This window comes from Panthera onca, chromosome A2, assembly GCF_046562875.1.
Source record: "Panthera onca isolate mPanOnc1 chromosome A2, mPanOnc1 haplotype 2, whole genome shotgun sequence".
Lineage (NCBI taxonomy): Eukaryota > Metazoa > Chordata > Mammalia > Carnivora > Felidae > Panthera > Panthera onca.
The window spans coordinates 503,372-514,572 of record NC_138340.1 but is presented as its reverse complement, the minus strand read 5'-3'; the positions used below and the strand labels follow the sequence as shown (position 1 = coordinate 514,572).

Sequence of the window (11,201 nt, the reverse complement as noted above, 5' to 3'; positions counted from 1 at the left end):
TGTCAGGGGAGCTGAGGCCCAGGAGGGGTCACACAGCAATACTGCCCACCTCCAGCTCTACCTAGACCAGCCCATTCGAGTGCGCTCTGACGTTGTGTGCACCCTGGGGAAACTGAGGCAGATCACGTCTGATAGGAACCTGCAGGGTAGATCTCCTGCCTTCCAGTTGTGGGCAGGCAGGTAACTTGGAGCAGAAAACTCCTCACCCTTCAAGACCCAGTACCAAACGCCCCTGTTCTGAAAAACATTTCTTGCTGGTCACCCAGAAAGATACAGAACTTCCTCCCCACCCCCAGTGAAGCCCCCCCCCCCCCCCCCCGCGTCTACGTGATCATATGCCGTCAGACTTTTGTTGGTTTATCTGCTTTATTTAGTGGCCACCTTCCCTGCTCAGCAGTGGGAGGGCAAGAGTGGGTCTGGCTTGCTAATGTGGTCTCTGATGCTCGCACACAGTGGGCACTCTATAATTGATGCTTGAGCTCAGACGGGACAGTTACCTCACCCTCCACTGCTCCAGAAGCTTCCATAGCTCCCTGCCCTCTACCATCCCCCCAGCCTTCTCCCGTGCTCTGACCAGGTTCTTCCCGTGACCCTGGCAAGCAGCAGGTGCTCAATAAACACTGGCTGACCCAGGCCCACCAGCGCCCTGCACGGAATCCTCTCAGCCCGTCCTCCCCAAGGTGGGGGGGCGGGGGGCGGGGGGCAAGTGTCCCAACACCCCTCAGGGCACAGAACATTCCCGTGCTAATGAGCGAATCTACACTCGGCTGATTCTTCACACACAAAACCATCTCCTTTTGGAGCCAGTGTTACAGAGGCAGGAATAAAACTCCATCAGATAAATAAAAATGCCAAACGGCAGCCAACAGTGTGGATCCAATTTGGAGATGAGCGTCCAGAGCTGCGTGCCTGGGTTCCGGCCGACAAGGCCACCGTGTCCAGCCACTTGGCCAGCCACCCGAGGACAGGGAAGGTCCCAGGTTGCAGGCTCGCGCCCTGACCTGAGTCACCGCTGTCCTGCCAGGGGCCCCTGGCACCGGGGAGCCCACCCACCTGCCCTGGTCCTGGCTGAGGCACCAGGAGGTGAAGAGCCCGCAGGGACCGCCCGGGCTCTGCCCACCCTGTGGTGAGGTCCCTCTGACAGCACGACTCCTCAGGACGAGGGGCCCGTCCTGGGTAGGGGACGGCCCCTCACCCCAAGCCAGCTCAGCGGATGCCAGCCGGCCGCCCTTGGCCCTCTGAGGGCTCACACACACGGGCGCCCTCTGAAGCTGCCCGTGTCCACTACACTTCTGCCTTTTCTGCATCACGTCCCCCCGGTCAGGGGCCGGGACAAAGAGCCCAGACTCCGCGGGAATCTAGAACTGCCACGTCCCACCTGTGTGACCCAGCATCAGCTCCCTGACCACCGTGCCTCAGTTTCCCCATACTTACAAGACGATACTAGTTCCCACCTCCCGGCTGCCGTGCAGATTCAACAAGTGAACACACGGGAGGTGTTTTTCCCAATTGTGGTAAAACGCGTAATAAAATTTAACACTTTAACCATTTTTTTTTGGTTTTGTTTTGTTTTTTGAGAGACAGAAGACAAACTGGGAAGGGCAGAGAGAAGGAGTGAGAACCTCAAGCACGCTCCATGGAGCCTGACGCGGGGCCGGACCCCGGGAACCACGAGATCGCGACCTAAGCCAAAAATCAAGTCCACGTTTAACCGACCGAGCCACCCAGGCGCCCCTCGTCGCGACCACTTTCAAGTGCACAGCTCAGGGACATCAGGCGCACTCACGCTGTCGTGCAGCCGCCCCCACCACCCGTCTCCAGAACTTTCCATCTCCCCAGACTGAGACTCTGTCCCCGAGCAGCACGGACTCCCCGCCCCCTGCCCACCCCTGGCTCCCCCAGTCTGCTCCCTGGCTCTGTGGACGCGACTCCTCAGGGGACCCCCCGTGCGTGGGGTCACGCAGGACGTGTCCTTCTGTGTCTGGCTTCTGTCACCGCGCAGTGTCCTCGGGGTCCATCCCTGTGGTGGCAGGTGGCACTTTCTAAGGCTGGATCACATTCGGGCGTGTGGACGGACCACGGAGTGTCTACCCTTCGCGCGCGGACGGGCACCGGGGGTGTCTGGCGACTAAGGACCGTGCTGCTGTGAACGTGGGTGTGCGGGTACCTCTTTGCGCCCCGACGTGCATCTCCTGCGGGTGAGAGGGGGCCCGGACACGGGAGTGTGGTGAGAGCCGGGACACAGGGGGGGCCCGATTTCCGAGGACCCTCCGGGCCGTTTGCTACGCCAGCACCCGCCCCACGTCCCCACCAGTGCACCCGCGGTTCCCTCCTGGAACACGGCCGGCAGGCACCGGGTGTCGCCGGCCTCTTCCCCTCGGCAGTGACTGCGCAGGATTTGGGGTCAGCTTGTGCTACAGAACGTGCACGTGAACCTCAGCCCGGACCTGATGCTTCGCCCCGTGCCAGGCACCTGCCGCACGCCAGCTGTGCACAAGCTCTGAGGCCTCCCTGCGGACCCAGAAGGGCCATGTCCCGCTTTACGGATATGGAAACTGAGTCTGGGCCCGAGTGCAGCTTCTCCGAGGCTGCAGTGACCAGATGGAGAGGCCAGCGGGGACCAAGTGTCCCCTGATGCTCTCGGGCCTGAGTCACATCACAGCCCCCCCCCCCCCACCCCTCCCCTCAGCCCTGCAGGAACCAGGAAGGTCAGCTGCCTCTGCCCCGGGCCAGAGGGCGGGAGGAGTGACACGGCAGGAGGAAACCCCAGGACCCACGGAGTCAGCAGCTGAGGGTCCAGAGTGGTGCTGGGCGGGGGGGCGGGCGGGGGGGGCCTCTGACCCTGTGAATCCTTGGGAGGTCAGGGCAGGGGAACAGCACCCCCGAGGGAAGAATCCAGAGCCAGGAAGGGCGGCCTCCAGATGAAGCTCGAAACGCTCAGCCCATCTCGTGGCCACCTGCCAGCTCCCTTCCCAGCACCCGGCCCCCAGAAGCAGCAACACATCTCCTTCTGAAACATTTACTCCCGGAACACGTACAGGCAGCCAAGGGCATGGAGGCACAAGGGCACAGGCACCAGGGGCTCCGAGTGACCCTCGCTTGGGTCTGGGCACCAGAGCCTCAGTCAAACCAGATCTTCCAGACTTTCTGGAGACCCGAGGGTGAGGACAGCCTGGGCCCAGCCTACAGATGGGAAAACAGAGACCCCGGCACTCTGGGGAGGGGGCTGGCACCCTTGGGACCCTGGCCAAGCCCCTCCCTGCCCTCCGCTGCCGATGGGAACCCCAGAGGCCCAAGGCCTGCTGTAACCCCATTCTGGCCTCGAGGGGCTGACAGAGCCCAACTGAAAGCTGTGGGGGTGGGGGGCTCACAACGTGGTGTCCCCAGTTGGCCAGCAGGACCCCATCTCATGCCCTATCAGCCGCCGTGTGGCGAGACCCGTGGCCAGGGCGCACAGCCAGAGCAAGGGGCCATCCCTGAGCCCAGGAGCGGGATCCGAGCCGGGACTGCTGGTTCCGGCTCCAGGTTCTCCAGCACCTGCTCAATCACGTGGATTTTCTAGGTCATGAAGCTGAGCTGTCAGAGGTGGGCAGCCTTCCGGAAAGTTCCGAGGCTATGGGGCCCACGTGTCTGAGCCGGGCCCCGGGTGCCGGCTGACCACTGGCCACATCCCCAGGGCAGGTGTCCCTGGCCTCTCTCGGGCCCTTTTAGGCCAAGGGACGTTCTCATCGGGCCGTGTGGGCACACGTCCTTCTGGAGGACTCTGGCCCAGAACCGCCACCACGTGAGCCAGGCTGGGGGCACCCTTGCTGGGAGGCCATCAAAGGGCCGGGACCAGCGGGACCACACTGCGCTCTCTGAACCGTTCCTGCCCGGGGTAACCCCCACCCGCACCTCAGAAGCCACCCCTGCCCCAGCACACCCTCCCACCGAGTGTGGCCTGGTCCTCACGGTCGAGCAAAAGCCCTGGGGCAGCCGACCAGTCTCTGAAAAGAACCGTGACTTCTTGACACGGAGTTTTAAAAACCGGACTCAGGGGGCTCTGCTGAAACAGGTCCCGCTAGGAGTCCCGGGGCCACCACGCGGGACCTGGGGCCACCCCCCGCCACCGCCAGGGCACACAGAGGGTTGAAGAGAAGAGGCTTTTAGTCCTTTCGTTAAAGACGGAGCGGCACCAGAAGCCACACGGAGGCACCGGTGGCCAACACGTGGTACACAAGGCTCCTCGAGGGGGCAACGCGTCCAGGGGCCGCCCGGCGGGCGGGGCGCTCACTTGGCCGGCCGCGTGATGATGCGCGTGGAGAAGTCGAACAGGTCGCGGTTGACCTTCCGCAGGTTCCGCACCTCGTCCTCCAGCTCGGCCACGCGGATCCGCAGCTGGTCCTGGCCGCCCAGGACGCTCTGGGGGAGGACAGGGAGCCGGGTCGCCTGCGGGTCCCGGGCGGGGAGGGGGCTCGGGGGCGTCCCCTGCCCGCCCCGTGGCCCCGGCCCACCTTCTCCATCGTGCCGCTCATCACCGCGTGCAGCTGGTCCGCCCGCTCCAGGTGGCTGGGCTCCGAGCCCTGCAACACAGAAGGGGCCGCGTGGCGCCCAGTCAGCAGGGGCAGCGGCCCTGCCGGGGAGGTGCCTTCCTGACACCCGCTGGCCGAGGGGACGCTGAGGTTTGCGGAAAGGAGCGCCAGACGCCGGGCCGGGGCGCGCGACGTCTCTACTGAGGTCACGGGCTCCAACCCCCCGGCTGGACGCGTGCAATGCACTCCCAACGCGGCCCGGGGGGCAGGGACACCCGAGGCCACGCCGTGGGCACAGCGCTGGGCCCTGACGGTCGTGCAGAGACCAAGGTCAAGGAGGCCCAGGAGACGGGCCGGCCCGTCAGCCGAGGCCTCCAGCCCCGGCACACCGTGGGCTGGACGCCGCGACTGCTGCGGGGAGGCCATCTGTCTCCTGCTGGACAGCGTCCGGGCACGCGGCCCTCGTCGGCACAGCCAGAGGCCAGCTGTCTGCAGGAGGGCTCCAGACACCCCAAGGGGCTTGTGCCGTTCACGGCACAGAACGGTGGGCGGAGCACGGCCCGAGCGTGCCAGGCAAGGACCTGCAGAGCAGGCGGGTGCCCCCGGGCCTGGGGCGGCAGACGGGCCATCCCTGGGGGCTCCCCTCCCCCCCACCCCGCGGCCCCCCCGTGGAGAAGCGGCCGGACACACGGTACTTTCAGGCCAAGCTCTGCTCCGCAACGCGCCCTCGTTCCGAACGCCCTGGGTTTCCTGAGCTCACCTGCCAAACCCCCGCCTGGGCTCAGTCGCCAGGTCAGAGATGCCCCCTCACCGGGAGCGCCGGTGCCCGAGGCAGGTCACCGCCCTGAACCCGACGGAACGTGCAGAGCTGGGCAGAGGAAGGTCTTCCCGAGGCCCAGGGAGGGGACGCCCGTGTGGGGACGGGGACGTACCTGCTGGTGGAGGCCCAGGCGCAGCGTGAAGCCCCCTCGGTGGGGCTCGTCCCCGTGCTCGGCGCCCAGCAGGTGCTTGTTGAAGTGGGGCAGGGGCAGGCCCGGCCTGAAGTCCGAGCTCAGCATGCTGAGCGGCGCCAGCATGATGGAGGCGTTGGTCACAGGGCCTGTGGCAGGGCAGGCCGCGGTCCGAAGCCGCCCCAGGCCACGCGGGCGGCTCCCACGGGCCCCCAGTCCTCACCCCCCAGCTGTCCAGGAGCGGCACCGCCCGGACCCCGGGCCTCTCCTCACAGCACAGGCCCCGGGGCGGCCAACTCGCCGGGGAAAAACCGCGGTGTGGACAAACCGGCGAAGCCGCGCGCCTTCGAGAGCCCCCGGAGGAGCTGGCTGCCCCGTGCCCCCGCACCCAGGGCGCCTCACCTTTGAGGGTCACCGTCCTGATGCACTGCTTGCTCTGGACGTCCCACAGGCGCACGGTCTCATCGTGGGAGCCGGAGAGCAGCACGCTGCCGTCAGTAGACACGGACAGGCAGGTCACCTGGTTCCTGGGGACGACGAGCCCCACAGAGGGCGGCACAGGTGACCCCAAGCCGAGAGCCCGAGCACGGGGCCCCTCCCGCTCCTGGCCCCGCCCCGCACCTGTGCCCTCTGAACGCCTTCCCGCTGTCCTGCTCCGGCTGGAAGGTCTTCTCTCTCTGCCCAGGCTGTGGAGGCCGAGAGGGCCCGGGGCCGCACCTCAGCCCGGGGGCCCCAGGCAGCGGGGCGGGGGGGGGAACCTGGGGTCCCACGGCCCACTGAGCACCCCGGCCCGGGCCCAGGCACCCCCTTCCCCCACCTGTCCACTCACCCAGGTGCAAAGGTCGACCTGGAAGATGGAACCGTCGCTGCCGCCACAGAACAGGTGGTGCTCGGCCAGGTCCATGGTCACGGCCACGATGGCCACGTCGAACAGCACAGAGAGCAGGAGCTCGCCCGACGAGACCTCCCACAGCTGGGGGTGTGGGTGCGATAGGAGCTCTGGCCGCTCTGGACCCCCGGGAACCGGGGCCGCAGCCGTGGCCCGGGGGGCGGGGGTGCGGAGAGACCCAGCCTCCCCGGGGGCAGAACTCGCCTCTCAGGCCCATGACCCCTCCCCCCACCTGCTTTAGCCGCCGCTGGCCCCCGCCCACCGCAAAGCCCGAAGGGCCAGCGTGCCCTCAAATCCCCTGAGGTCTGGCCAGGGAGCCGCCAGGCACAGGCAGCCAACTGGGAATTTCCAAGCCGACGCAGGCCTGGACCGTCCACCCTCTGGCCGTCCTTGAGGCGGGAGGCATCAGGGGGATTAGGAGCTGTCTGGAGCTGCCAGCCTGGGGAAAGGAGGCGACTCACTGGCTCACGCTGGCCAAGAGCCTGCCAGCTGCCAGGACATGACTCACAGATCCACTTGGGGGAGGGGGGTCCCTACCTTCACCGTCTGGTCCAGCGAAGAGGTGGCCACCCGGGCCAGGGGCCCCCCAAAGCCACAGTGCAGGTCTGTGATGGGGAGGGTGTGACGAGACCAGACATGCCGGGGGGCTGGGGTCCTGGAGGGGTCCACCTGCAGCACGCTGTGTGCAAGAAACAGACCTCGGCGAGGGGGGGGCGGGGGCCCACCCCCTGATGCCCCGCCTGGCTCTCAGCCCCCTCCCACCCTGGGGCCCCGGCACGGCTCTTTCCACGTGCACTGGGGCCAGACCCGACCCGAGAGGGCCCGAGGCCCCACCTGCACAGGCTCCACACCAGCACCAGGCAGTCTTTGCCCCCCGAGAGGAAGTGGCTGCTGTCCCCAGTGAACCGCAAGCACGACACATCCTGATAGTGGCGGCTCAGGATGACCAGAAGGTTCCCCGTGGAGACCTGTGGAGGGTGCACACAGGTCAGGGCAGGAAACGGGCGCTGCCCCCGCCCCCCGGCTGCCAGGTCACACGGGGGCGCTGGGGGGAGAGCCTGTCCACACTGACTGTCCCAGCGCTCGGGTCAGGGGTTCACGGCCAGGGTGTCTGGGAGGAATACTGAGGCCTGGTGGGAGGCCATGCCTCTTCCCGGCTGTCCTGCCTAGGACATCCCCAAATGGATGATGATCTTGTTGGAGCTCCCACCCCCTCGTCCACAGTCACCCTGACCTCTGAGCCCTGTGCGTCAGCTGGCCCGAGGACCCCTGTCCAGTGCGGGACAAGGCCGTCACGTAACCATGGTGTCCGGGGAGGGCAGGGGCTTGTCTGCACGGAGGAGAGTGACAAGGCCACAGAAGAGGCTGGTGAGGCCATGGGCCCTTCCCTCCAGAACCGGCCAGACCTGGGACCCAGGAGCGGGAAGTCCCCGTCTTCAGACGCCACCACAGGGGGATGGGCCGGTGGCCGGGGGCAAGGGGGAGGCCCCTGGCGGCACGGACAGGTGAGCCTGGGAAGGTGGGGTGGGCTGGGGGGCCAAGACTGTGCTGCGAGTTGACCGGTGTTCCCCTAATACCCAGATTCACGTTCTAACTCCTGAGACCTGAGGCCTTCCTTGAACATGGGGTCTTTACAAGTCTAACCACACACCAGAGGGTGGCCCTGAATCTAACCATTGGTGTCCTTACATAAGGAAAAGCCGGAGAAACACACAGCGTCCCCCTGAGGCCCCTGCTCTGAGCATTTCCAGCTTTCCTCCCCCCTCATCCACACAGACGGAGGGGGGGAAAGGTGGACAGTGGCAGATAACCGGAGTCAGGTCCTCAGGCAGAGTTGCTGCCTTGGGTTGGCTGTGGGGGGCGCCCCCTTGTGTCCATGGCCCGCACCGGTCAAGAATTCTCCCGGAGGGTGAGGGAGCCAGGGTCAGACCACAGAGACCACCAGCCAAGACCCAAGACGTCCCTCATTAGAGAGGGAAAGGGGACATTGATTTCTGCCCACGTTCCCTGCACCAGGGCAAGGATTTCTACCATGATGGGCAACCTTTGAAGAAACCCCGCCCCCCCCCCCCCCCGCCCCAGTTTCCCTCCCTGCACCAGAGCAACCGCTTCCTCGTTTTAGAATCATTAAAAATCGTTAAAATCATTAAAAGCCTCTGGGGTGAAATAACTAAGCCCCCTCGTATCTCTGTAGCCCTCAGACCTCTGGGGGAAGTACAAAGGCCGTTTTACAGGTGTGGACAAGGTCAAGAAAGGCAGAGCGTGATTATGTGTCCATCTTCTGGCTCCAAACCCTGTGCTGTCTGTGCAGGAGGTGACGCGGGTGTCCCCCGCCCAAACATAAGCAACTGTTGGTGACAACACGCTCTAATTAACCCAGCGCCCTGAGACCAAATCCCAGTACCTTGGTTTTATGCCTGCTCTTACCTCCCACAGGTATATGCTCTCTGCGATCCCTGCCAGGACGTACAGGCCATTGGGCGATGTGGTCAGACAGGTGACAGGTCCAGGACACATGATCTTCTGCTGGAGCTGGTCCTAGAGAGACATAAGAAGCCTCTGAGCTTCGCGTGGAACTCGGAAGCTAGGGGACAGCGGGGAGAAAAGTCCGACAGAGCTAGAAAGAAGGGCAGGAACAGGGGTGATTTGAACTAATCAAGGGTCATCAAGAAGGCACCCGATCCAGCCCAGGCTTTGCAGGCTGGAGGGGGAGGCCTGCAGATTGCTGGATCAAAGCAGAACGGTGCTCACTCTGGGTGGGGGTAGGGGTGGGCAAGCCACAGAAGGTCCAGGAAGGAGTTGGAGAGCCCAATGGCCAGGCGGCTTGTGCCACAACCCCGCCTTCCCTAACATCCAGCCTGTGATCCGGACGGTCAGTTTTCTCATCTCTTTAAAGGGAAAACTTCCTGAGTATGAGCGGACCACACCAGGTAAAGCCAGAACACAGAGCTTGTCCCGAGAAACTTCAGCTGTCAGAGCCGGACAAAAGGAAACTTCAGTGGCTGCACGTTGGGTGTTTGTAAGAAAAGACCAATGGGCCCTTGGGATGAAGGGTAGTATCTCTTTGGGGGGGGGGGGGGGGGGATAAATGCATGACTCTCCTGGGCCTCTGATATTCACCTTCCAAGAACAACAGACCCGTGGAACCCCCACAGAAAATCCTTTTTTTCCCCCCTTCTCCTTAAATGAGCAGCAAACAAGTTTATTAGGGTGTTAAGATCAGAAAGCTCTCTTTACAGAAAGGGAGCATTCACGAGCGAACACTCTGAAAGTCCTTTGCTTAAACTTCGCTCCCCAAGCTCCCTCCTACTTCCCCAGCCCATCAAGGGTGCCTGCCGCACAGACGCTCCTCACTGTCCCCAGTGGCCCACCCTCAGCCCAGCGCCAACGATCCCACCCAACCCAGAGCGAGCCTCCCTCCTCGCCAACCGCCCCCAGACCCGCGCATGCGCAGCGCACCCTAACCGAGACCACCCCCGCCCCGGTTCAGGGACCCCGCGGGCCCCACCGACCCTTCCCCCGACCCCACTCTGGGGCACCCCGCGCACTCTCCGACGAAGCCCGGGCCGGGGCGCGCGCCGCCGCACCTTCCGCTGCAGCTCCCAGGCGCTGATGTAGTTCTTGCCCAGCTGCGCCGCCAGCAGGTACTCGCCATTGAGCAGCGCCAGGCCGCGGGGTCCGGCCTGGCCGCCGCGGTACGTGAGCAAATTGGCGCCCGAATGCAGCTCCCACACGATGCAGCTCCACAGCTGGGCCGCCGAGTCCGTACACACGGCCACTTCCATGGGAGCCGCCATCTTGCCTCCCCCCACCGCCCCGGAAGTACGTCACGCCAGCGAGACTCCGGCACCTGCGCCGCGGCGGCTAGAGCGGCGCCCACGTCTCCTCGCCCGGGCTGGCGCGTGACCACGTGCTCCAGAGGGGGCTAGATCCCCGCCCCGCGGCGGTGGGGGCGCGTGCCGTGGAGTTGGTGACCGTGGGAGGGGACCTCGCCCCCAGATAGGTGGGGAAGTCGGGGCGCAGGGTCTCCTGCAGAGAACTTCAGAGCCCGGAGGTCTCCTGGCCGTTTCCGCTGGGCGCCTTTGACCAAGTGACGCGGTCTCTCGGGTTCCTTTTCTTTTTTTTAATGTGCGAATAGTAAAGTCCCGAGCTCGCAGGCCTCGATAATCATTTGCACGAAAAACGCGCACTGCGTACCTAACCTGTCTAGCTGAACGCCCCCGGGTCCACCGTCCGCTGCCCCCAGACCCCTCTTCTCTGGGGCCACGAAGTGCACCTGTACATTTCAGGAACGTGGTGCAGGCCAAACAAGTCGCGATCTCAGTCTGAGGGGCGCCTACCCTCCACTACAGCTGCCGGCCCCAGGCCGGGTCTCCAAACAGCGCCTTTCAAAAACGTGGAATTAGTTGGAAACCTGTGAAGTCAATCCACTTAGCCGGTGAGGCCTTGGCGTCTATTCCCAGCGACACTGGAGGGTGCCGGATGCCCGGGGTCTGCAACAGTGCCGGAAGCGCCCGCCCCAAGCTGCCGAGGGCGTTATGGGAGCAGGTGTCCTAGAGCAGGGCGGAGACCGTGCGCCCCCAACCCCGCTTCATATCCAGGAGGCGATGGGTGGACGGAGGGAGGGAACCGCCTGAGCGAGGAACGGGAGCTCGGGGCGTGGGGTATCCGCGGCTCCAGCCCCGACCGCCAGGTGGCAGGCGCGAGCCTCGGACCGGGAGGCCGGACCCGGAAAGGGCTTTTGCCCACGGCGGCTGCTCCCAGCTCTGGGGCCACAGCAAGAAGCAGTTACGGGGATAGGGCTGCCACGGGGGACCTGCCTAGTTTGGGGGTCTGGAAGAGGGGCTTCCG

The 11,201-nt window shown here is 65.0% G+C and overlaps 1 protein-coding gene across 3 annotated transcripts; it reads right to left on the bottom strand.

The window, feature by feature from the left end:
• Positions 1–1,497: 1,497 nt before the first annotated feature.
• WDR18 (WD repeat domain 18) lies at positions 1,498–10,954 on the bottom strand. 3 transcript variants are annotated; one of them, XR_009609435.3, is made up of 11 exons: positions 9,938–10,954; positions 8,778–8,888; positions 7,185–7,318; positions 6,888–7,029; positions 6,291–6,434; positions 6,083–6,147; positions 5,864–5,988; positions 5,444–5,610; positions 4,494–4,562; positions 2,474–4,401; positions 1,498–2,192 (listed from the first exon to the last, which is right to left on the bottom strand). XR_009609435.3 is itself a non-coding variant. In XM_060629688.3 (11 exons), exons 1-11 carry the CDS (start codon positions 10,145–10,147, stop codon positions 2,129–2,131), a joined length of 1,359 nt encoding a protein of 452 aa, XP_060485671.1. In that variant the 5' UTR covers positions 10,148–10,950; the 3' UTR covers positions 1,498–2,128. The 3 variants fall into 3 exon arrangements, 2 of the variants coding, with proteins under 2 accessions (XP_060485671.1, XP_078299883.1); XM_060629688.3 differs by having other exon boundaries at positions 4,274–4,401; positions 9,938–10,950; XM_078443757.2 differs by lacking the exon at positions 9,938–10,954 and adding an exon at positions 9,471–9,494 and having other exon boundaries at positions 4,274–4,401.
• Positions 10,955–11,201: the final 247 nt, after the last annotated feature.